Source organism: Tenrec ecaudatus, chromosome 3 (assembly GCF_050624435.1).
Source record: "Tenrec ecaudatus isolate mTenEca1 chromosome 3, mTenEca1.hap1, whole genome shotgun sequence".
Classification (NCBI taxonomy): domain Eukaryota; kingdom Metazoa; phylum Chordata; class Mammalia; order Afrosoricida; family Tenrecidae; genus Tenrec; species Tenrec ecaudatus.
In genome coordinates, this window is record NC_134532.1 from 67,016,280 (window position 1) to 67,043,394 (window position 27,115).

Below are 27,115 nucleotides of genomic sequence, written 5' to 3' on the forward strand. Positions count from 1 at the left end.
GAGCAAGCAGACATACTGAATGAACAAGGCTGCACTTGACAAAGACAGCCTTTTTGGATGAGCCATGGCACGGTACTGCCAACCAGAAGGCCCGTCGTGAAAATACATGGAGAAAGCATTTTCCCCTGGCTACATTGTCCTGCTTGACGTATGTACCACGTGGATGCATTTTATCATTATATGTTTGAAACGAGGCCGATTTATATGTGCACATGATTGTGTGTGGGTGGATGTGTATAAATCAATCTAATATCAAAGGGATTGACAGTTGGTTTTCTAGCAAACTTTAGATTCTTTGGTGAAGTTTATGCTGCCCCTTCCTTCTGGTACCACAATCAGTTCTGACCCAGTCTTCCTTTGGGTCTAGACCAGGGGTCAGCAAACTCATCTTTCAAGCCATATGTGGCTCTTTCGGTGCATACGTGTGGCTCTGGAGTAACATTGTAATTTTTCAAAGGATATTTTTCAGGTAGAGGTGATTCCATTTGTTTGTAAAACTATAGTTTTAGCTCTCCCATAATTTCTAGACTGTTGTGAGAGACAGGATTGGCTCTGCTCGCTCAAAAGTTTGCTGCTCCCTGGCCTAGAATGTGGTGGGTGTTTGGAAACCAGGCTGTGCCTGAGATGGCAATGAAGGACCTGCTGAGCTGAACCCTTCAACTCAAACAACTATTAAACTCTCGCAAACAGCCGCAGGCAGAGGGGCTGAACAAGACGTATTTCTCAGCCCAGGGCCCGTGTACTCCTGAGATCTTGAGGCATAGCTGGTTGAGCAAAAAAGAATGAAATGGGCTCTCTGACACGCAGCCCGTAGGGCATGCATGTGCCTGCTTCAAGGACTGGGGTTTGTTTAGATCTGGGTAAAAAGTGGGGGAATTGAGGAATATGTAAATGTGCCAGGGTATGCATCTTTAAATTGGTTTTTCAAAGTTGTTGTTGTTACTCAAAGTGACCCCGTGTGACAGAGTATATCTGTCCCATAAAGTCTTTCTCTTTCACAGAAGTAGATACCAGGCCTTTTTTCCTTGGCAGCTGTGGGTGGGTTAGAACCATCAACCTTTGGGGTAGTATGCGTACATTCTGAGTGGTTAGTGACGGTGTGGGCTCCGAATTATCTTTGCCCATCACAGCAAAACAGCCTGCGCTCCACAGCAAGCTCAAAAGAAACCACTCAGGCTCCTTGCCATTGCGATGCCCACTCACCTCGATCCTCTGGGCCAGGGCAGAACCGCCCCTGTGGGTTTCTGAGATGTAATGCTTTAAGGGAGTAGAAAGCTCAGCTTTCTCCTGTGAGTGGCTGCTGGTTAGCCGCCCAGTGCGTCACCGTGACCCTCCAGGCTCCTCACAGCAAGCTCCGCCGTCCTGCTTACTGCTAGATGATGCCTTTGACAACGCTTATTTTTTAATTGGTTGTTTTTCTGGTTAAAAAAAAAACCCAGAACAAGAGCTCCTCTAATTTATTACTTTATCCAAGAAACATTCCTCTGGACTCAGATCTAATATCATTTCTTCTAGGACGCCTGGACAGGCAGCTTCAATGTGGCATTCCCTTTACAGATTCTGTTTCTGCTCCATTTTGTCATCTAGGTCCATGTTTTTATGGCTAATTTTATTAAGCATCCTAAGTATAGAGCCATAGAAAGAGTCAGCGCTGTAATCAGAGCTGACTCCCATGAATCCAGCTAAGCTAGCCGCATGATTTAAGTTCGCCGAGTGTGTGTGTCCTCACAGACAAAATGGGGATAACTTGACCAGGCTCATCGCGTTCCTCCCATAGGACTTTATATAAGGATTAGATTGTGTGATTAGGTAAATCACACGCTGGAATCACTGGAATTCAACAAATGTTACTTCCCTGACCATTGCCCCGAATAACTTAATCGTTTATCCAGATAACAAGTGTTTTGCATAGTGAGGTACAAAGATGTTAAATTCTTACTGTTGCTTGTGTGTCCGACATAAGTCCCTCCTCCCAGGGCCACGGGGTAGAGGGTGGGTTCTTCCTTGTCCCTTGTCGGTGACATTCTGGTTTTTTTCTTATTTCACAGCACGCTCAAGCTCTCCTGAGGGTAAAAACAGAGTAGCACTTGGGTTTGGTCATGTAATAGTGCCTTTGATTATCGTTATATAAATATGGAGTCCTTGAAATGCAAGTCATGATACTTAGATGATTTATTTATTTATTTTAATGGGGAAAAAAAACTAACACCTTTCACACGGAGAAGAAAGAATGTTTATTCAGGAATTTTGTGCTTCCCCACATGGGAAGAACTCTTGAAACCCTGCAGGGAAAAAAATAAATCCAATCTGACTTCTAAATTAAAATCTCAGAATCCCTAAAAGCGTCACTTCCAAAGCGGTGGGATTGAAGGTGGCAAAGACAACCTCTACTTAATGCTCCACAAGGCTTTCTGCGCGGTGGTGGCGGCGGTTTCCCCTGGCCCTTTAAAGCCGGTTAGTCCAGCCGCCCTCATAAACTTCAGCAGCAGGGGATCATTGTTCATTGGTTTAGTATGGGCCGACTGGACTGGTTTAAACCGAGCAGAGGAAGTTAATTATCAAATGTTTTAGTTGGCTCCAACCATGAATAACCAGTTCTTGCCGGACACCGTCTTACTCACTGTGCAGAATTATTATATGATCTGGGTGGGGTGGGGGTGAGGGTGATGGGGATGGGAAATGGCCCATCAGAATCTGCGATGCGATGCGGGAATTTGCTGGGGCTGCCCTAATCTGTTTCCCAGGTTGCTAGAACCAGTTCAGGAGCAGTGAAACAAGGTTATGTAAGCGACATGTGATGGAGCCCAAAATAGTGACTGCAAACACAGGCTGCTGCTGCTGGGCAGTTGTCAACTGCTTTTAAAAAAATAAGAAAGAAAAGAAAATTCTCCAGCAGGACAACAAACGGACCTTCAGAAAAGTTAAAAGGAGCTTTAAGGGTGGGGGTTGTAGAGAAAGTTCGTTTTAAAGGGGATTTGGTAAATAGTCTTTCTGCTGATGGAAATGAATGCTGCTTTTGCAGAAGAGACGCTTGCCCAGAGTCTGGTTATTCTGAAGCGTTGCTTGCGGAGGGGAGTGGGGAGCGCCTCTGGGAAAGCGGGCTCCCGCTCACAGCCCAGTGGCTCTGTCTTGAATGGCTTTGGGCATGTAACAAATTAATCAGCAAAATATCAAACAGAGATACATATTAAACTGTTTTTAAAAATTACTGTCCCTTCTTATTTAAACACTCTCATACCCTGGGGGGGGGCAAGGGGGAAATAATTACACTTCGCATAACAAAGAAAGCTTGAAAATAAGATTCAACAGGAAAACCAAGATTCCGTGATGAAAATTCTTTGGATGAGATGGTTGTTTGGGGGAAGGTTATTTTGTTTTTGTTTTTTTACAAGGAAAACTAAAAACAATAGAAAAAGCTTTAAAATGTGCCCCAACGTTTGCGTCTCACAGTGACCAGGTTCTTTGGGATCCCAAACTAACAGCGAACTACGGATCCGAAAAAGGAAGCAATGGGGAGCAACTTGAAGCAGTGGACCAGGGGACCCTTCGGATCTTAGTTGCAGGATTTAAACTCGGGAACTCACTTTGTGCCGTGTCCCTGCTGTTGAGGTCTGAGTCCCACGGACGCTGGAATGGGGCTGTATCTTCTTTGCCAACCAGTACCAGATGCCCCGGATAGCGTCAGGCCCGTGGCAGCCCCATGTGCGTCCCAGTAGACCTGCTCTCCATGCAGCTTTCAGCAACTGACTTTTCAGAAATTCATTGCCAGGCCTTTGTTGCGAGGCAGCCCTGGTGGATTCCGATTACCAGCCTCTCAGTACATTAGTCATTTGTACCATGTAGGGACCCCTTCTCATCTCTGTATTCTCGTTGGGGACTGTCAAACTGGTTCTGTCTGACTCATAGTGACCCTACACAAACAGAACCAGACACCACTGGATCTCGCACGATCCGCACATTCATTATGTTGGATCCCGTTACCGGAGCCACTGTGTCGATCCATCTCCTTAAGGGCTTGCCTCTCTCTCTCCTCCCCTCTACTTCACCAAGCACAAAGTCCTTCTCCAGGGACTGGTCTCTCCTAACAGGTCCAAAGTCTGGAGATGAGCTCTCACCATCCTTGCCTCTAAGGAGCACTCTGGCCGCACTTCCTCCACGACCGATTTCTTTGTGGGTTCTGGTCAATGGCACCGCTGCGTTCTCTTACTTGGATTCTGAATACAATTAACAATAAAACAAAGGAGTGGCTAGTGCAAGATAAAAATCCATCTGCAAGTGAGGACTATTTCATAATGATACAAACTAAAAAGATCCGCTGCCTGGACTCCCAGCCACCTGTACAGACCATGAACTTGGATGTGGTGCTGACGAAGAATATGAAAAAACCAGGCACTACCCAAAGAACAACGAGATCTGCCTTGGAAGAAGCAGAGCCGGAATGCTTCTTAAAAGCAAGGTGGGGGAGGGAGGGGCAAAATACGGAGCTGGTCCCAAGGGCTCAAGTAGAAAGCAAATGTTTTGAGAATGAGGATGGCAACAAATATACAAATGTGCTTGACACGATGGATGTATGGATTGTGACAAGTTGTATGAGCCCCAATGAGATTTTTTTTTTTTAATTAAAAAGCACGGATGGCAAGATTTCATCTCAGATACTTTGGGCAGGTTTTACTACGTTAGACCTGTCCCCACTTTGGAACATTGTGGCTGCAACAATGGGCTCAAATATAACATTTGTGAGAATGATGTAGGACCAGGGTGACTCCCTCACTTGGAAAAACATGGTGTGAGGCACATAGCCCTAACTTACTCTTCTCACACCCACTACCCAGGGGCAGCATAAGGAGGAGGCCAGAGAGAAGCCACAGGGACCCTCCCTTCACCACACACACACACACACACAGCTCAGTCTGAGGCCCGAACTGGTCTCCATTGAGGGGATGAGAAAGAGTGCCAAGGCTGGGGGATTGGGCCAGTGTCAATACTCACTGCATTCTCCTTTCCTGAAAACAATACCTTATTTGTAAAAGAATTGTTGTGTTCCCAAAGATTTTTGATAGATCTATTTTTGTTGTTGTTTTCATTTATTTTTTCAAACTCAGCCCTTGGAACAGCTGGCGAGAGCCACTTTAATGCCCTGCCTGGCTAGCAAGTGCCTGCTCCCAGGAACTAGCTCCCAAGTACCTTCTTCTTTGGGAATCTGTCTTTGAGAATTCTAAAAGGTACTTTGTAGGGTTTCTTCCCACATATAGCTTTTCCTGAAAATGTTAGTATTTTATTTGATGGAAGGGTACTACAGTGGTTATCCACAGTGGTTATTGCCCGGCTCCTAGGTAGAACAGAATAGGAGAGCATATTTTTCCTGCAGTGGTTAAAGAGGAGCAGAGCAGGATTAGAGCTCAGGAACTCCCTCTGTGCTGTGTCCCTGGTATTGAGGTCTGAGTCGCACGGGCTCTATCTTGGGTAGGGAGTTGAAGCAGATGTACATGCCTATAGATGTCACTAAATAAGAGACCAGCTGAGCCCAAAGAAGTCAGCGGTAGGGCTCCTTCCAAAATTCAAAACAGGAGCTTACCAGGAAGATGTGCCACAAGTGTTGTCAGAGCCGAGGGCTGCGTATTAACCAGGGTCAGACTGGCTGGAGCTTCCGGTTTGTGATGCAGGACCTACATGTGTGTGTGCAATGTGAAATACAGGTGGGATTATACAAAGTGGCTGGTCTTTTAAGGTTCTTCATGTTCTTAAAGTGAGCCGCACCACATACTGTCGTCCACACCCATCATAACAGCCCTGCCAGTGGATGTCAAGTCGATGTTGCCTCAGGGAGATCACCCCCTCCCCCAAACACACACACACAGGTGACAAAGGAGATTGTGCTCTCGGGTTCTCGAGGCTGTGGTCTTGCAGAATCAGGCCACCGGGCCCATTTCGCAATTGGATCGATTTTAACTGCCAACCTTTTGTCTAGTGACCTTGTTGTGCTTAACCACTTGCACCCCACAAGACTCGCAAAGAACACGCAGATCTGTCTCAGAAGACGTACAGTCCCGATGCTCCTTTGAGACAGGGGTGGTGAGACTTCCTCTCACACACTTTGGACAGAACGCTCCCTGGAGATCGGCGTCTGGTGACATAGAGGGACAGTGAAAGGAGGAAGGCCCTTGATGAGAGAGGTTGACGCAGCGGCTGCAACAGTGGGCTCAAACATACCAACAACTGTGAGGATGGTGCGGGACCGGGCGCCTTCTATTCTGTTGTGCACAGGTCACAATGAATCAGAGCCAACTCAGTGACACCCAGCAGCGGCGACAATCTAATAATTAAAATGGTGCAGTCTTATTGGATCCAGTGTCTCTGGCCCCAGACCTGGTTTTTGTTTCTGGAAAAGGCAACCACTGTGCTGAGCACATACCTGGGAGCTCTGAAAGACCATTCTCACACTCATGTGCCGGCTGCTGACTATAGCTTTGAATATGGTGCCGACGAGCTTGAACCCTGAGCTTGATCTTTGACGTCGTGATGGGCCTTGTTGCCGATAGCTGATTTTGACATAGCATCAGCCCCAACCTATGTATAGCAGTGCTGACTGGCCCTAGGCCATCTTGATCATGGATGGTTTTGAGGGCGTCTGTGAAGATACTGTTTTAGTCCATCCTTGGGCGACTTCCCCACTTTCACTGACCCTCTACTTTACCAAACATGATGTTATCGTCAGACAATTGGTCTTTCCCCATGACATGTCCGAAGTAAGCAAGTTCAAGTTTCTCCATTCTCATTCCTAAGGACCATTAATATTACACTTTCTCCCCAGACTGATTTGTTTGTTCTTTTGGGAGCCTGTGGTATATTTAACACCCTTAGTTAACACCACTGTTCGAGTTGTCAGTTCTCCTGTCTTCATTTTTGACTGTGCACCTTTCTTTTGCCTGTGAACCAGGTGATTGAAAGGACCATGCTTGGCTCAGGTGCACCTTGGGCATCCAAGTGGCATCTTTGCTTCTTGAAACTTTAAACAGGTCTGGGTAGCAGATTTTCCCAATCACAATGCACTGCTTTGTTGGTGGATGGCTGTTCTGTCGGTCTTGATTGCTGGTCCAAACAGGAGGAAGTCCTTGACAACTTCCGTTTTCCTCCATTTATCATGATGCTGGGTTATTTGGGGTCCAGTGGTGAGGATTTTTGTTTCCTTCGTGTTCAGGGGTGATCTGTTCTGAATCCTCTGTCAGGTTTGTGACTCAGAATGGTCTCTGGGCAGGCTCTATGCAAGATGGATTAACTTCTGGGGAGGCTCCTGGTTTAGACTGGGGGTGCTACTCTGAGGCGCCCCAGTGACTGAGATGCCTCCTAGACTACTGAGGGGTGCAAAATAGGGGCCACAAGGGCAGCACCAAAAAGGTTCCCTGCATTCACTTCAACCAGAAGATTTCTAGTTTTCCTTTCTTAAGATTGAGGTCTGTATATGAGTTAAGGTTCCCTGGTGGCACAGTCAGTGGTTTAAGTGTTGGTCTGCAAACCACCGGGTCAACAGTTCAAACCCATCAGCAGTTTTGAGGAAGAAAGATGAGGCGCTCTGCTCAGAAAGATATACAGTCTCTAAAACCATAAGGAGCAATTCTTCTGTGTCCTACAGGTCACTGTAAGTTAGTATCAAGTCAATGGCAGTGGGTCTGGTTTGGTTTATATGTAAGGACTAAATAAATCGATTTTTAAAGTTTAGGAATAGATTGAGAAGGAAATAGTAAAGACAGACTATTATAAGCCCAGTCAAATAATAGTGACAACAGTAGTGGCTAATGACAACTCACTGAGTCCTGACTACGTGCCAGTGACTGTTCTGAGCGACATGTGTTTGGTTTTCATTCTTATACTAAATCATGAGGGGGATCTTGTACTTTGCATTAGCAATGAGAAAACCGGCAGACTGACTTGTCTAAGGTGGCAAAGATGTTAATCAAGAATGCAAATTCTATAATTCAGAAGTTTAACCAAGAGAATCTTTGAGTAAAAGGAAACATTGCTGGTGGCCATGAGCGGACCTCAAGAGAAACCCAGAGAGAGAATCATCAGGCTTTTGTGACCAACTGAATATAGAGGATGGAAGAGGGGGAAAGAGTCAAGGTTTAATTGTGAAACTTTTAGTTTCGTCAACTGGCTATTAAGATCGGGGTTATGGGACAATGGACGTGATTGTCTGTGACATGGCAGTGTTCAGTTTGATTTGGCTGGGAGTTAAGCAGTGTTTACCTTTTATTTTTAAACTGTGTCAGAGGAGCCCTGGTGACTTACTGGGTTACTCTCTGAGGTGGTAACCAAAAGATCAGCAGTTCAAATCCACCAATTGCTCCATGGGTGAAAAGACGAGGCTCTCTACTCCCATAAAGAGTAACAGGCTCAGAAACCCACAGGGGAAATTTGACCCTGACCTAGAGGTTCTCTGAATTGCAATCAACCTGACAGCTGTGATTTTATAAGTGTCAGAGGCTAGAAAATCTCTCTGGGGCCCTGTTTTTGTCTCCTCTGTGATCTCTGGGTTTCCTTGGAGATTCTTCAGGGTCTGAATTGGGAGGCGGGGCCTTGCACGTCAGCAGCCTTCCTCCGTGGCCCAGTCGCTCTGCTGATGTGATGGTAAGACGCGGGCGAGGAGGAAGTGCTCTGTGAGCCCACGACTAAGTCTCTGTTGCTGAGCCTGTGCCCTGGCTTGATCCTTCACAGGGCTGCCTCTTTCCAACCGCTAGCTGGAAAGGTGTAGGTGACTGCCGATGTGTGTCTCCCTGATCCCATGTGGTTGTCACGGGCCCTGCTGGGGTTGCTTGTTACACCCGGGGAATCCTCAATGGGGTTGTTGTAGGTCAAAATCAACTCATTGGCATTGGTGTTGTTTTTAGTTTATGTGCATTTCAGAAACCAGAACTACCAAACCCCCTAAGCCAGGAGTTGGCACACTGCGGCCTGCGAGCTGTCTTCAGCTCTTTCGGTACATACACGCGGTTCTGAAGTAAAAAGGAAAACATTTAAAAGATGTTGCTCAGATAATGGTGGTTTCATTTGTCTCTAAAACTGTCTCTATGGCTCTCGAATAATTTTTGTGAGGGGCAGGATTGGCTTTTGCATCTCAAGAGCTCGCCGGCCCCTGCACTAAGCAGTTGGCCCCAAACCCCACAGTTCCTTCGTGAGGGCTAAGAAAAGGAGCCCCGGTGTGTGGGGGGCACCTGTGCCATGCTCACAGGTCTTCTCTCCACCACTCTCCCTCCTACCTGTTCTGCGTTTGCTTATCGCTCCTCTGTTTGCAGGCAGGCCAGCTCCAGTATGGCAAAGAGTTGGTTCTGTGTTAGAAATATAACAACTGACTATGTTAATTGAATTTTTGTTGTTAGGTGCTGTCAATCAACGTCCACCTCCTAGCAGCTTCCTACGATAGAACAGAGCTGCCTTTATAGGGAGGGGCTCCTCGGCTAGGATCTTCATGGAAGATTACAGCCAGGCCTTTCTCCTGAAGGACATCTGTGTGTGTTCAAATGCCCACCTTTCAGTTGAAAAAAAACAACCCCAAAACAACCATCAAACTCATTGCCATTGTGTAGATGCCAACTCATAGTAACCCTATAGGATAGGGTAGAACTGCCTCCCTTTAGTTTGCAAGGATGAGCCTTCTTATGGGAGTCGAAAGCCCCCTTCTCCTATGGAGTGGCTTGTGTTTTCGAACTGTTGCCCTTGCAGTTGGCAGCCCAACACATACCCACTATGCCACCAGAGCGCCCCGCCTTTCAGTCAGCCTCTTGTATTGAACCGAACAGCTCTAGAACCATGGGGCTAAGTCTCAAACACGTCTGCAACTGTTTCATCGTGTGAAACCGTCTGTACTTTGAAACAAGAAAATGACACCCTTTGATTGGCTTTATCCAATTTCATTTTTGAACGTTTTTATTTTTCTATTTTAAGTTCCCTCAGAGTTTTCCATTACTTATTTTTTGAGTGACCATAGTCCCTAAGGGCTACTGGACAGATTTTCGTTTTTAAAACAAGGTGTTTTAAAACACAAATGCCTGTGATTGCTGGGACCCTGGCAGCCCCACCGGCCCCCGTGGGAGGACTGTGGTCTGTACAGGGACACCACCCTCCGTGGGAGGACTGTGGTCTGTACAGGGACACCGGCCTCCGTGGGAGGACTGTGGTCTGTACAGAGAGGAGTGGTGAAGGAGGACACAAAATGGGCAAAGCCACCCTGCCTGGGACTTTGACCCCATTTAAGTGGTCTCTGCCTTTCACAGGACCCTCTGCTGCTTTCCTTCAAATTCTTCAGCACTCTTTTTCTTCATTGAGGTCTGTGTGGGGGGAGGGGCAGGCATTGAAGGGTGAGATGCTGGAGAGGGGCAAGGAGGATTTGTGTCCCTGAGTCATTCAGAAGCTAGTCAGTTACTTAGGAGCCAGTAGTCCTCGTGTGAAGACTACGTGTCCTTCATGCAACGATGTATGCACATGAACATCTGTATGCCACACATTTATTTTATCATTGACATACCTCTCTCCTTCTCACACTCACTCTCCCTCCATTGAGTCGATTCCAACGCAGAGTGACCTTATAGGACAGAGCAGAACTGACTGATCCTGTGGGCTTCCAAGACTGTAACTTATTCCAGAGCAGAAAGCCTCATCTTTTCCCCACTAATCGACAGGTGGTTTCGAACTGCTAGCCTATGGTTAGCAGCCAAACACATAACCACTATGCCAGCAGGGCTCCTCTAGCGGTAACCAGGCATTAAACAATTCTTTCTATATGCATTTTGCATCAACTTGAAGGGGGAGGATTCAAAAAGTCCATGGAAAATTTTCCTTTCTGTCTAATGCCATTTGTCCATGGACTTTTTAAAGCCCCTCTCCTGTGTGCCAGGCAGCGTACTCTCTGTCCACTTGTGCGCCTCTCTTTCCCCCATTAGCTCATAGGAAAATCCTCCAGTGTCTCCAAGAGTGCACAGAAAATTTTGGTCAAGCATTTTATTTTCATGGACATTTTGGAACCTCCAAATCGCCTTCCTTTGCTCTAAATTGCTCCTCCCCTCCATGTGGTGGAAGCGCCTGTTATTTCCTCTGAATGGCCCCATTACAGCCCACCCCCACCCCCACCCCCGCCAACTAGCTGCACAGAACTTGCTCTGCAGGAGGGAGAAGAATCAACCTATTTGAAAATTCTAGGACTTTGCAAATGTTAATTTCTCACAGGAGCTTTCATTGATTTCGTTTCCAATTTGGGAGCGTGGGCTCTTTGGTGCATACGCATTCGTGTGCTGATGTGGATAACAGGGGTCGAGACGAACTTGAAGGTACTCAACAACCACAGCTGTCGCCTCTAAGGAGCTTTGGTTAAATTGCTGTTAACTGGAGACCAAAAAAAGGTCTGCAGTTTGAGCCCCGACTTTTGGCCAACACCCTAACTTTTAACCACTGTGTCGCCGGGACAGCGTTTCTCAAACATTAGCACGCATCAAAACCACATGGAGGCATATAAAACACAGATCTGTAGGTTCCTGTCCCAGAGGTTCTGAGTTAGTGAGTCTGGAATGGGAGCCTTTCTAACCAGTTTCCTGGTGATGCGTACGCTGACTTTGAAGACTGCTGTCCTAGGAACTACAAATTATTCAAATGAGCATAAAATGTTTTAAAAGAGAGAAAGAAGCCAGACCCACTGCCATTGAGTTGATTGCAATTTATAGCCTCCTGTACAAAAAAACCCTCAAAACTTCCCATAAACGGGAACCGATTACAAGGATCTACATATAGCCTCCTCCCTGGAGGATGGACAACAGAAAGTGGGTAAAGGGAGACATCAGACAGTGTAAGATATGATAAAATAATAATTTATGAATTATCAAGGGTTCATGAGGGAGGGGGAAGTGGGGAAGGAGGGGGAAAATGAGTTGCTGATGCCAAGGGCTTAAGTAGAAAGCAAATGTTTTGAGAATAATGAGGGAAACTAATGTACAAATGTGCTTGACACAATGGGTGTATGTATGGATTGTGACAAGAGTTGTACAAGCCCCACTGAAATGATTTTAAAAACGTACCATAAACAAAACCTGCTGTCATGGAGCCAAGGCCGCCGCATTGGGATTGTGTGGACCATACTAAACTATGTGAGCGGAGATTCCAGAACACTGCATTGTGCACATGCTAGAACCTGTACATGGAGCAAGAGGAAGGTGTGCTGCCCGAACAGAGAAGTACTGCATTGTTTAAATCAGGAAAAGTGGGCGTTAGGATTGGATCTTCTCACCACACTTAGTTAACCTGAGCCAAAGCATGAACGAAGCTGCACTGAAGAAGAATTCACCTTCGGAACTGGAGGAAGACTTATTAACAACCTGTGATAGGCAGATAACACAACCTTGCTTGCTGAAAGTGAGGAGGACTTGAAGCACTTGCTGATGAAGACCAAGGACTGCAGCCTTCAGTGTGGATGACAACTCAAGGTCAAGAAAATAATAATCCTCACAAGGGGACTAACAGGCAACATCGTGATAAACAGAGAAAAGGTTGAAACTGTCAAGGGTATCATCTTGCCCAGGTCCTCAATCCGAGCTCAGGGAAGCAGCAGCGTATCAGAGGACACATTGCATTGGGTCAACCTGCTGCTCAAGACCTCTTTAAAGTGTTGAAGAGCAAAGCTGTGACTTTAAGGACTCAAGTAAACTGACCCAAGCCATGCTATTTCCCATCACCTCATATGAATGTGGAAGTTGGACACTGAACGAAGAGCAGGGAAGAAGAATATATGCATTTGCATTATGGTGCTAGTGAAGAATATTGGACATCCCATGGACTGCCAAAAGAACAAACAAATCTGCCTTGAAAGAAGTACAGCCAAAATGCTCCTTAGAGGCAAGGATAGCAAGACTTCATCTCATATACTTTAGACATGTTCTCAGCAGAGACCAGTCCCTGGAGAAGGACATCATGCTTGGTAAAGCAGAGGGGCAGTTAAAAAGAGGAAGACTCTCAGGGAGATAGATGGACACAGTGGCTGCAACAACGGGCTGAAGTATCAGATAATGTGGGAATGGCACAGGACCAGGTAGTGCTGTTTTCTATTGTGTATTGGGTCACTATGGGTTGGAACCAACTAGATGGCACCTAAAAATAACAGAGAATAAATACATATATACATATATTTATTCCTATAGTCTTGGAGCAGACAAGGAGCCCAACACTTATCTGACAATACCAGATTACCCTAAATCAATATTATACTATTTCAAGTCGAATATAAAACACATATAGCAGAATTTATTTTATATTCCATCTTGGTTTTGTGCTATGTTGCCCAATTTTTGAAAACTGTGTTATAAAATATAGACGTCGTAATGGCTCAGTGGATCCTGAACATAGTTTGCTACAACTGAAAGGTTGGCAGTTCAAACCCACCAAACTCTCCACAAGAAAAAGATGTGTTAGTCTTCTGTGTAAAGATTACATTCTTGGGAACCTATGGAGCAATCTTGTTTTGTCCTGTAGGGTCACTAAGACAGTGGGATATATGTGTGTGTGTGTATATGTATACATATGTGTATATGTGTGTATGTATATATACACATATATGAATGTCTGATACATGTTTACATACATTTAGGTGCACACACACATACACAAGACTTCTTCAGAAAGGTCATGGATCAGTGAAATTAATCTCCCATAATTCAATATATACAAAGGGAATTCAGAAAGTTTCCATGAATTGTTTTGAAGCCCTCTCATACATGTAAGGCCTTGACAGATCCTCAAAAGATAGAATAGAAAGATGATGACGTTTCCATGGAATTATTGACACCCCTTCATGTATATTTTTGTATGTGTGTGAGTGTGTGTAAGACGCCCCAGTGGTGTTGTAAAGTTGAAGCATGGGACTGCTAACCACGAGGTCAGTGCTCCACACGCACCCCCCACTCCCTGCGAGAGGAGACTGTCTGCCCCCGTAAAGATGTACAGCTTGGGGACCCTGTGTAGCCCATGCAGTAGTAGTCTATTTGGATTTTGGTGTCTGTATACAGGATGTATACATAGCTGCATTGTGTATATGTAACCAAAAACTGTATCCTGGGAATTGCATAACCCAGAACAGAAGGATTCTCTTCTGTTTTTCCCAACGCATAGTGCCTGTATAGAAGCATTCTGAGACTGTGGTGTTTGCAGGGCGAGCGGCCTCGTCGTTCTCCCAGAGGGGCCGAGTGTGGGTGGCAGTCCAAAGCCAACCAGGCAGTGCCATCAGGGCTCCGTGTGGGATAGAATACAGCTTTATCATTTTTTGCTCTGAATCATTTGACTTTAAGGGATTAAAAAAAATTCTTTAAGACTCTCCCATATGATTCCAATGGCTAGTTCTCCTTTCTGTAGATTCAGATTTCCCTCTGCTGTCACTTCCCTTCAGCTTGAAGAACTTCCCTTTGCATTTCTTATACTGTAGCTCTGATAATAAAGCATCCCTGCCCTTTGCTAATACACAACTTCACTATAGAGTTCTAGGTTGGACAGGATTTACTCCGGTGGTTGATATAATTGCTATCACTTATTGACTGTAAACTGTGCTTCCAGCTTAGTGCTAATGTAAAAATTACAGGTATCTCACCTATCCTAGCAAGGCAGGGATGTTTTCATTTGTGGGTTCCCATAGGGGAGACTCCAGAATAACCAGACTCGCTGCCATCACGTCGACTGAGTCACGCCGCCCATGGTGTGGGTTTCTGAGACTGGAACTCTTTATGGGCGTAGAAAGTCTCATCGTTCTCCCGAGGTTTCGAACTGCTGACCTTGCTGTTAGTAACCCAGCCGGGGCTCATTAAGTAAGACTGAAGGGATTTCTTGTCTAAGGTCACAGGAGTAGTAAGTGGCAGAACCTGTATCTTGGAGCCCAAGCTCCTGCCCTCTAAGAGGTAAATGTAAAAGCAGAGCTTTTTATTATCCACTACGAAAGTAGCAGACTAAAATAATAATAATAATAAATTTTTTTAAAAGAAAGTGGCAGACTATAATACCTATTCCTGACGCGACCTAGGAGGGATAAATTAGAAAACACATGGATGAGACCTTAGACTGTTTCGGGGACTGATTCAATTTTAAAGCTCAATTCATTTAAACTAGGTCAAAATTCCATGCAAGGCTTTCTCAACTTCCCCTGTCCTCCCCCTCCCCCACCCCTTGCCTCTGCCCACTGCCCTGCCCTGCTCTCCTTCCTCTCTCCCCCTGTGAGGCTCTTGTGCCAGCTAGTGGAGCTTTCTTCCTGCAGGCCTGCCCTTGGCTAGGCTGAACTGTCTGTGGAGCACACGGACCAGTGTCTCCTTGGTCGCCTCTGCGCCTCTGGTGCGATGACTGAATGGCTAGCGCTAACGAGTGGCTTCTTGCGGCCCATGCTTTGCCTACTTGCCAGGTTCTAGCAGAGGATTCCTTAAGGAAAGACGGCTTGAGCCAGGGAAAGGATTCCAACAGTGGGCAGTTTGAGTGCCAGGTCCTCTTCAGTGACACTTGGGATTCTGCTTCTAAACACCGCCGCCCCTTCTCACGGTCAGCAACTGCAGTACGGACTCGAAACACTGGCCAAGAAAGCACCCTCTAAGTGATGGCAGCTTGGTTTTGTTTCGCTCTTCTGTGGGACATGCACAAGAATTCAATTGCAAACATACTCTCCCAGGATGTCGGGTGGGAGAAGGAAGTGGTATTTGAGGAAATGTTTGACCGTTAGAGTTTAATTGTCTCAGTACCACGGATAACTTACTCATTTGCATCGGAGGGCGTGTGCTGGGTACTAGGCTGGCCGGTGTGGGTTCGAGCCTGCTCGCTATTTCAAAGTAAGTGCTGGGGCTTCTTCCTTCTGTCTGGCTCCTTTCAGTGAGCCCCACTTTAGTCCTGAACTTCTTTCTCTGTCTAAATTATGACCACTCTTTTCCAGAGCCCTGCTGCTGCCACAGTGGACTTGACCTGCTAACAAGAAGTTCAGCAGTTCAAACCCACCAAGCTTTCTGAGGGAGAAAGAAGAGACTTGCTTGCTTCTGTGTAAAAATTTTACAGCCTCAAACGCCCAAAGGGACAGTTCTACTCTATCCTATAGGGTCAGTGTGAGTGTTGTAGACTCAATAGCACCAATGGTATCCATTGTCTGGCATAAAAAAATGACCATATTCTGATTACATCTCCAGACCTGTGTGTTTAACAGACTTGATCCCTCCACTTTCATACCTATGAGATATCTCGAACTTAACACACCCAGGACTGAGCTGTAGGGGCACGGGCGCGGCAGTTATTGTGCCCCGCAGACCCCCGCGAACCACATGCTCTCCCCATGGTAATAGTTGCCAGTTCTATTTTTCAAGTTGTACATCCCCAGGAGCCTTTTGCTCTCATGTCCCCAGCTAGTCTGTCAGCAAATCCAGAATGCAGCTCGTGTCTAATTAGCTCCAGGCCCTCCCTGCTTCCACATTGTTCTAACCCGCCATCCTCTCGCCACTAGATTACACTACTAGCCTCCTACCTCTGGGCTCCCTGAGTCGGTCTTGCACCTGCTGAGGCTTGTGTGACCCTCTGGAGTGTCAATCGGATCATGTCACTCCTCTGCGCAAAGCCCATTTGTCTAGCAGTGTCCCATCTCACTCAGAGTAAAAGCAAAAACAAAAACCTTGCCTAAGACCTAGCACGCCCTCTCTACATGAGCAGCCTCGCGTGAGCTCTTTGTCTTCGTCTCACTCACCGTCTGCACTCCTCTGCTCTGCTTGTCCACCTTGCTGTTTCTGCTGGTCGGCAAACAGCTCGGCATTCCCCAGGCTGCCCTCACCTCTCGCTTTTCCCTCTGCCTCTTTGTGGTATGTTTTCTCACCCAGATAACCAGTCAGCTCCGTTGCTCCCCTCTGACCTTTCGTTTTAAATCTCCATTCTGCTGGGCCTTCCCTATCCACTCTTAACTGCCAATTGCCCCCTCACAAAACTAGACGGCCCTTGCTGTCTTCGTTTCCTCTGTCCGATTGTGTTCGTTGCTGTACACCTAGTCCCTAGTGGTTGTTCAGTAGACAGTTTTGAGTAGATGAGTGAATGGTATTGCTAAACCCAAACTGAACTCACTGCCATGAGTCAATGCTGACTCAGAGTGACAACCCCCTGTCCCCGTCCCCTCACCCCGTGGGTTTCTGAGACTGTAACTGTTCACAGGAGTAGAAATTCCAGTCTTTCTCCTGTGGTTTCAAAGTACAGACCATGAGGATCACCGCACAATGCGTAACCACTACACCACCAGGGTTCCAGTAGCTTCTACTCACTAAAAGCATACGCTTTGAGCAGATCTAAAGTCTTTCAGGTCAGATTTGGTCTTCAGAGTGAGATATAGTTAGGCCTTTCCAGTTGTACAATTTTAAAGTCTTCCAATGAAGTCACATATGTGATTGGTGGGCAGGCATCTGGTCTCTTATGCAACTCCAGCAGGGCCTTGGTTTAGATTGATGGGGCTGTAATGTCTGGATGAAGTTTGTACCGTCACCTGAAAGCCCGTACAGTTATCAGACCTTTCTAACTGGGAGGGTGTGGCATGACTCACATAGGAACGTCTTTAGAAAAAAATCTGATGTTTGTTTTCTCCTCTGTAACCTAAAGTCTCAGCCATATGCTTATTTAGCTGATCGTCACGTTGTCTAATTTACCCGCGAATGTTTCCTTTCTATTATGATTATTTTGAGATTTCAAGACCAGAAAGAGAAAGTTTTATGTCCTGGTTATAACTATTAGTACTGTATATTAGTATAAAATGGGCTGTTTTTAATGATTTCCTTTATTATTTTAATCAGGGCAACACAACTATTTATGTGCTGGAAGAAATGATTGCATCATTGACAAAATTCGGCGGAAGAACTGCCCTGCCTGCAGACTTCAGAAATGTCTCCAAGCTGGAATGAATTTAGGAGGTAAATTTTGATGTTTTTAGTTTAACATAAATCATGGCGAGTATAATCCATTGCTACCAAGATCCATGTATTCCCAAAATTCAAAGTGATGCTAAGATTTCTAAACATCTAATAAGTTCTTTTTTTTTCATGCTGAAAGATTTGAGGAGAAAAGCATTTCTTAGCTGGAGTTTTTAAAAAGATGTGTTCTGTGGCTCTGGGCTACTGTAGTTTTCAAACCTGAATTTACTAGTGTCAAGAACTGGGCCCTTAGCCAAGCCAAAACAAAACGAATGACTTTTTAATGTAAAACTGTAACCAATAGTTTCTTTATTGTCATGTCTTTTATAAATAATATCCATATATATGGTAACATTATCCAGATAGAAGTGCATTCTTAACTCTTAAGAGTTAATGCACCAAGAATAAATGGGAATGTAAATAGAAAGAAACAAACCTTTACAATGTTACAGACCTCACCATAAAAAGGAGGGGCATGGAAGCGGGAGGAAGACTTGAACCAAATACAAAGTATACAACATCCAAGGATGGGAAGATCCAGTTTCCAAAAGGTCTTAGTTCTTCCTAAATTAGCTTAAAACTATACAATTATAATAAAAATGCCAATTGAGTCTAAGTGTCTTAAAAATAATAATAATAATACCAGTCATGAAAATTCTGGAGAAGACAAGCAGTGTTGGGAACTAGCCCCATCCAAACCCACATTGTTTTGTTAAGCAGCTACAATAGTGAAATTAGTCTGTGATGTTGGGGTACTGATTGCAAGCAGGTCATTGGAACACTCTAGAAAGTCAACAATAGATCTAAATAATATTTTAAATTTGAATATGATAAAGATGGCAACTCAGATTACTGGAGGAAAACCTTCCTAACCTAATTATTCAGTAGGTAATACTGTGATAGCGGGGGAACCATCTGGAAAATAAACATGTTGAAGCAAGGCTCTTACTACACACAAAACAAAAACACAAAAACAAAATCAGATATTTACAAGATTTGAACTTTGAAAAGTAACCACAGAAAGACGGAAAGGAAACATGGGTTGTTTTTTTACTCTCCAAGGGAAAACAGCCTAAGTATGAAATAAATCAAAAGCTTAAAAAATATCTTTTCTTGAGAAAATCAACAATAATTGAAAATCAAATTACAGAAAAAGCAAGTGATAAATGAAAAAATGGTGGAGAAATGTTTGCAAACAAAGGGCTTATTTCTCGCAAAGACAATGAGCTCCTACTAATCTACGAGAAAAAGGAACCAACGAAAATGGGACAAAGGAGGTGGACAAACCGCACACAGGAGGAAGGGACACCGTTGATTTTTGAAACACAGATTTTTAACTTAATTATAGAAAGGAAACTTTATATTATAATAAGCTTTTACAGATTGGCAAAGATAAAATTTTGAGACACATTGTTTGATGAGAATGTAAAAACAAAGTCATATTCAGTGGTTATCTCGTGCATTTAAACTGGAAGTACAAATTAGTATAACTATGGAGAGCAATTTAGCTATTTCAACACAATATTAAAAGGCAAATACCCTTTGCTTCAACAATTCCACCTCAAGGAATTTATTCTGAGCATATGCTTGCAATGTGAGAACTATAGACATAAGCTAGTCATTGTAGAATTGTTCAATATCAGAAGTACATGAAATATTAATCTATATATAAGATTGTTTAAGTTACCGAATATTGGTCAGATAGTAACATGGATCTAAGGAGTCATGGTTTTTTAATCACTTCATGTGCTTGTAAAGCTGGACAGTGAATAGGAAGACAAGCAAAAATGATGCCTTTGAATTACGGTGTAGCTGAAGAATACTGATTGTAACTTGGCCAGCCAGAATTCCGAATGGTTGAATCTGCCTTGAAAGAAAGAAGTACAGCCATAATCATATCCTTAGGAGCAAGGAAGGTGAGCCTTAGCAACTCTGCTTTGGACATGTTATCAAGAAGGGCCAGCCCTGGAGGAAGACACTGTGCTTGGTAGAGCTTCGAGAGGAATGGACCAGGGGTGCGATCAGGGGCTCCAGCACAGAAACAAGGGTGAGGCTGGTGCAGGACGAGGCAGGTTCAGTTCTGCACTGAGGGCCACTAGTAATCAGAACCAATGGCACCGCACAACAGTATGTGTTTGTGGGTTCCCTGGGTAGGGCAAATGGTCACCAAGTTGGATTACTATCCCACAAGTTGGAGGTCTGAGTTCGCGAAGGGGTGGTGTGGAAGGAAGACGCAGTGATGACGTCTGGAAAGTCCGCCATTGACCACTCTGTGAGCACAGGTTGGCTTTGGTCAACAGGAGGAGTCATGGGTCAGAACTGACTCGGTAACTGAAAGTAGCCACAAATACAGACTGCTCTCCTGGGTATTTTTAAATAATAACAATAAAGGGATGCTAAGTAGTATGTTTTATATGCTGTGAGGTTTTTCATGAAACCAACAATGCTGGCGGTCTGGATAGAAAGGTCTGGCAGTTTATAGACAAGAAGAGAAAAAATTCACTGTCCCTTAGTACATGATATTTAAGACACACGTATGTTAAAATAAAGTATTTTGAAGGGTAAATGAGACTTCGTTCTCTTTTGGCTTGGTGTGTGAATCAAGTGGCTCCCAGTCAAGATGAGGGAGTCGAACCAGCAGCCTGCAGAGCAGAGGAACTCTTGGAAATGAAGGAGAGTTTGAGCCAAGTCCAGCAGGAGACATGTGTCGATGAGAGAGTGTCTTAAGTGGCTTGAGCAACAACTCACAGTGAGAGACCCGTATTGGTTAGGAGGGCAGGCTGTGCAGGGTGGGTACCTGGGTAGGAATCCCCAGCCTGGCACTAACTTTGGAATTTAAGTAGGTTACCACCTAGGTAGGTGCCCACTATATCTTCAACTCCTGAGCAGCATACCTGCTCAGAGGCTGTGGGGAGGGGTGGGTGAGTACATGTACAAGCAGGCACCATCCCTCACTCTGCAAGTTGACAGCAGTGGGGTGGCAGAGGTCATCAAATGAGCTTTCATACATGATCTCATTTCTAAAATTCCACTTTGTAGTTGACACTATACATTAAGATTGATAAAATGGGCCCAGTCAGCCATGCTCAAATGCACAGTCTGATGACCTCGATTGCAGACTTCACATTGGGCACCCTTCCTCACCCTTGTTTTCAGAATTGTTCCTCCTCCGTTCATGTGAACTCATTTTATACAGAGCTTCCCTCTGAATCCTTGAAAAACCCATTACCACTGGCCATTGGGAGGCAGAACTGCCCCTTCCCCCCAACTGGGAACCACAGGTTTAGCAAGAATCCTAAATTATATCAGCTACTACTTAAGTGCTATGCTCTTCTTCTAGAATCTACATTTCATCAGGAAAGAGCATCTGTCTGTTTAGGTCACTGCTTGACACAGTGCCCGACATTGTTAGAGGTCTGCTGGTTGAGTCCGTGAACGTGTAGCAGTTGTCTTAGAGGAACTGCTATGTCTTAAGCACTCTGCTGAACCTGGTGTGTGTGTGTGTGTGTTCATATTAAAGTGTCACACCCACAACAGGAGACAAAAATCAGTATGACCATTGTGAAGCCGAGGTGAGAACTGCTCCAGGGCCACAAAGCTAGGGAGTGCAAGACCCAGAACTAGAATTTGCATTCCTGGTACCAGAGCTACACCCAGTCACTCCACAGTCTGATGCTGCTCTGCTTGACTTGGATGACATGGAAGGTGCCATGTGGCTACGAATCAATTAGACTGAAGGAAGAAGTCCAGGGGGCACCGACGGCATTGGTCAAAAGGTCGGTTGCAGAAACAGAATATCAGTTGAGATGTTTCAATGAACTTATGCAAAATGGAAAGTGCTCAGGGATTGATGTCAACAAATGTGAAAGGCAGCGCATTGACCACTGACGGCAAGGGATACATATGTGTGCTCATTCCAAAGAAAGGTGACCCAACAGAACATGGGAATCACCAAATCATATTATTAATGTCGAACACAAGGAAAATTTTGCTGAAGATAATTTAAACACAGTGCTGGCAGAACAGCAACAGGGAGCTGCGGAAATGCAAGTCCTACTGAGAAGAAAACATGGCATGAGGTCTGTCAGTGCTCACTTTAGATGGACCTAGGCTGAAAGCAGGGAATGCCCAAAATATGTTTACTTGCGTCTTGTTTATGATGGAAAGGTATTTGACTGCAGATCATAACAAATTGTGGATAATATTGCAAAGACATGGTGCTCATGTACAACCTGTACAGAGACTAAAAGGCAGTCATTCAAACGGAACAAAGGCATATTTTATGGTATAAAATCCAAGCACATGTGCATTGGGGTTATCTTCCACATCTTTTCAGTCTATGCACTGAGCAGATACTAGCTGAATGAGCGTCAGGATTGGAGGGGGGTGGTTAACCTGAGACAGGCAGACAACACAACCTCGCTGAAAGTAAGAATAACCGACACATCGTGCAGATCACAGCTCAATGTCATCCAAACCATCGAGTCCATTCCAATCTATGGCGGCCCTTTAGGACAGGACAGAACTGCCCTTGTGAGTTTCCAAAACAGTAACTTTTATACGTGTAGAAAGCCATGTCTTTCTTGTCAGAGAGCAGCTGGTGGCTTTGAACTGCTGACCTCGTAGTCAGCAGCCCAATGTGTAACCACTATACCACCACGGTTCGAGATAGAAAAAAAGCAAAAGTCCTCAACTGCTTTCATGCATAACATTGTGGTAAACGGAGGAAAGATTAACGTTTTCCAGGGTTTCCTTTTACTTGGGTCCATGATCAACCCTCGTGAAAGCAGCAGCCAAGAGGTCCAGTAGCTTATTTTATGGGGACATTTGCTGTACAGACTTCTTTACGGCGCCCAGACACCAGGCTGCCACCTTGCGAATTAAAGCGTGCCTGATCCGAGCCATGGTTATTTTCTATCTGTTCATGGATTGTGGACGCCGGACAGCGAGTAAGGCAGGCTGGAGAAGAACTGAGTTCCGGTGCTGCAGAACAATAGTTAATATCAGAGACTCAGAAGAACACACAAACTGGCCTTGAAGGAATTCACCAGAATGCTCCTTAGATATTAGAATGGTGAGATTTTATCTCGCAGAACGTGGACTAGTCCCTAGAGACGGGCATCATGCTTGTTCAAGTAGAAGGTCGGTGACAAAGGCAGGGTCCCAAGAAGATGGATGGTAAGCGGTGAGGGACTGGGCCCTGCTGAAGGTGGCTCTGTGCTGAATCCATTAGGCAGCACCTAACAGGAGCCGGGTCTTACAGGCAGGGGGGCTGCAGGTTTTGTGCTGGCATCTCCAACTGTCTTTCAGCCAGGTTTGGCACTGCTTAGTACCAAATTCACACTGTGCTGCTGGTTTCTGCATATTCAGGAATGCTTTTGTGGTTTCTGGTAAAGAGTTTACAAGTGAGAAACTTTTTTTAAATGTTGAGGTTACTGAAAGAAACGAGTCAAAACTGAGCAGAGTGGAAATTAAGATTGATAAAAGTCACTTTCCTTTAGGTTCCAGCTACTCTTTCATCCCTTTCAGGTTCATTAATAAAATCATTAATTTTGGTTAACTACCCAGACATGGTAAAGCATTTTGCGATCTTTCTTTTGAAACTTCACTCTTAGTTTCAATCTAAGTAAAACTGATGTATGAAGTTTAATTTTTTAATGTGAAGCATTTTTTATTTTAAAATGTGAGTTATAATAGATGCATGGATGGATGGTGATAAGAGTTGTACGAGCCCCCAATAAAAAGATTTTTTTAAAAATGTGAGTTAAACTAATCCTTTTAGTACATGGCCCAGTCTCTCCTCTATTTTCCTGGAAAAGCGGTGCTTTTAAGTTTTACTTATTGGTTTCATCTTTGGAAGGCCTTTTCTGTCAGTGATTATGGCTCTGGAAACTAAATGAGACATTCCCTTTTAAAGACATCAGGAATCCAAAATAATTGAGGATCAATCTTTAAATCCAAGATTTCCATTCAGAGAGCCAGCAGTGGCAGCAACACAGAGACCCTGAGACAAAGCAGCAGCCTTCTTGCCCCATAGAAAGAAGAAAGCCAGGTGTCTTTGGGGATCAGCGGTGCTAAAGGAGCTGATTCAGTCCAAGTTGAGGGACTGAGGACCATGGAGAGATGTGCCTGATGGTACAGCTGAGAAGAAGTCCTGCAGACATAATAATTAGGTCCTTACTCCTGCTGATCCTGAATTGTCACCTGTTAACCTCCCCAACACCAAACCAAATACTGCCCTCAAGGCAATTCCAGCACAGCAACCCTGCGGGCAGAGTAGCACTGTGCCCATAGGCGTAAGCAGCTGTAAATCTTGCGAAGAACAGAAAACCACATCTTTCGCCTGGGGAATGGCTGATGGTTTTGAACTCCTGACCCTGTGGTTAGCAGCCCTATTCATAGCCCACACCACCGCCAGAGCTCCTGTAACATCCCTCCTGATTGTGCATATTGCCTGGGAGTTTGTGGTCATTACAATGAGTTAGTGGACCCAGCAGAGCAGTAGAGTGCCGAAGGCGGGATGGTTTCTGGCAGAAGTGGTGAAGGAGGTTGAAGGTGGAAGCAAATCTGACCTCTGCCTCTGAGAGGAATCAGCCTTAGGCCGTGTGGAGTTGAAGGTCAGCCCTGGCCCCCAGATCACGATGAGTCTGAATAACAGCAGGGGCTGGTTAACACACAAGCTAAGGTGCCCTCCAGACTCCCCCTGGGAAAATGGAAGGGGGGTGGGGAGGAGTGGATAGAAGCAGGTTTCTATTTCTCTGAAATTAGAGCTATCAAATGTGTTTCTCAACTTTTCTGTAGACCCGCTCCCTCCCTCCTGCCACAAGTATGAGTCCTTTTGTTTAAAATCCTGCTGAGTTTCCTTTGCTGCCAGCTAAGGAAAATTCAGCAGAAGATACAGGAGTGTCAACAGAGGAATTTAAAGGAAAACAGCAGCCTTTCTGACCCCAGGCTTGGCCTGCCACTCTTGTGGAAGCCCCTTATAGAGCATCTACAAATCCCAGGTTCTATGCACGCACGCAGGCCTTCACTGCGTGGTATAGCCTTCTCAGCGAATCCTAGGGATGCTGGGGGCTAGGCAGTGGGTGCTAACTGCAAGGCTGACAGTTCAAAGCACCAGCCACTCCAAGGGAGAAAGATAGTGTCCTCTGCTCAGGTACAGATTCTCAGCCTCAGAAATGCTACACGGGGTTTAAATTGTGGGTTTAAATTGACCTGATGGCAGTGGTGGTTTGGGTCTTGTGGTTTCATAACCTTCTCCAGAACCTCCCACCGCCCCCATACTCTTGTTCGGAAGAGGGTGACCTTTTTTCTAGGGCTTCTCCAAAAATGTATAAAGCATAGAGCCAAGGTCAGCCAGCTTTCAGACCAAGAAGGAATCCTTTACGCTTCACTCCCTGTTTCTAGCTTCATCGCACTGCGGCCAGAGAGGGAGTCTTAGAAGTTTCGTATTCCATTCCTCCCATTTACAGGCGAGGAGCATGGAGGCCAAGAGCGTATCAAACGCAACAAAGAGATCCTAACTCAAGACTTACTTCTTTTCTTTCACACCAGACCCCCCCTATCTCCCCCCGCACCCCCCGTTCATTTTTCATTAGAGTTGTGAAGGACGTTCACTTCAGAATTTAACAAAACCTCACTTCCCAAGTTACAGGACATTGCTAATTCTGGTTGCAATTTACTTCTCAGGCAAATCTGCAGTTTCCTCCAGTCCCAGGAACCACTCACTAATACTCATGCCATATGAAGGGAAAGGAGGCCCCGCAACACTGCACATTCACTGCAGCCAACACCGTGGTTGCTTTGGTGGGGGGGGGGGGGTGGAAGGGAGGTACAGCCCAGAGAGAGCTAGGAGGAAAGAAAGTGAAATGAGGCCAGTGTTGTGAATTGTTCAACAAAACACACTCCTGTATGCTTCTGCTGACAAGGGACAGCATTTTGGCAGGCATCTATTTGTTACTCTTATGAGTTATTCAGGAGCTGATTCTGACTCGTGAAGCCCTGAGTGGGTGAAGTAGCGTGGTACCCTGACGTTTTTCAAGGCTGTGTGGGACCTTTCAGAAGCAGACCAGTCTGCCAGGCCTGCCCTGGAGGAATCACTGGCGGATTAGCTCCGCCCAGCCTTCAAGAAAGCATCACACACAAAATCACTCTTGCCACCTGCAGACCTAAATGTGTTTACTCATTGACTACTTCTTATTCTGAAAAGTAGTTTATGATGGGGGCATAAGCAAACTTGAGGTGTAGACAGAATGCTCCTTAGAGTCAGGGATGGTGAGCGAGTGGTACCTTGGATGTTCTATCAGGAGACCAGTCCCTGGGCAATGACCTGGTAAAGGGGAAGGGCAAGGGAAAGAAGACGGCCCTCCACAAGATGGGCTTTGACTCTGTGGCTGCATCCATGGGCTCGGACATAAGAGCAAGTGTGAGGATGTGCAGACCAGGCCTTTCATTCTGCTGTTGTACAGCGTCACTGTGAATCAGAACTGAACCAATTTGATGGCACCGAACAGTAAAGATGTTCATCACAATATTATGAACAATTTAAAAAACTCACTGCCACCACTGCCATCGGGCTGGTTCAGACTCATAGTGATCCTAAAGAGTGTTTTAGAGGCTATAAATCTTTATAATAACAGACAGCCTCATCTTTCTTCTGCGGAGTGCCTGGTGGGTTTTGAACCAACAACCTTGCAGTTAGCAGGTCAATGCTTAACCCTACAGCCCCACCAAGCCTCTCCCAGTAACCAAAAGAAAAAAAATATTTACACTGTTTATTAAAAGCAAGCAAATTATTTAAATTAGAATATGTCCATACGAAGGGAGACAGCAGACAGTATAAGGTATGAAAATAATAATTTATAATCAGGGGTCCATGAGGGTGGGAGGGTGATGGAGGGGGGGAGAGGAGCTGATACCAACGGCTTAAACAGGAAGAAAATATTTGAAAATGATGATGGCAACATATGTACAAAAGTGCTTGATACAATTGATGTATGGAATGTTATAAGAGCTGTAAGAACCCCCAATAAAGTAATTTACTTATAATTTAAAAAGCGAATACATCCACATGACACATTATCCATCATCAAGAAAAATTAAGAAATTTGCATAAAAATGCTTCCTGACAAGAGTAAAAGATAGTATGCACAATTATTTAGGCTACTATGACTGGAATCCCCTGTGGC

At 45.1% G+C, this 27,115-nt stretch overlaps 1 protein-coding gene across 2 annotated transcripts in view; it reads left to right on the forward strand.

Moving 5' to 3' along the window:
* The window catches only part of NR3C2 (nuclear receptor subfamily 3 group C member 2), a 376,709-nt gene that overhangs the window by 238,607 nt on the left and 110,987 nt on the right, over positions 1–27,115 (forward strand). For both annotated transcript variants that reach the window (XM_075543712.1, XM_075543713.1), the window contains exon 4: positions 17,811–17,927. In XM_075543712.1, the coding sequence (XP_075399827.1) occupies positions 17,811–17,927 (117 nt within the window). The remainder of the gene's footprint in view (positions 1–17,810; positions 17,928–27,115) is intronic.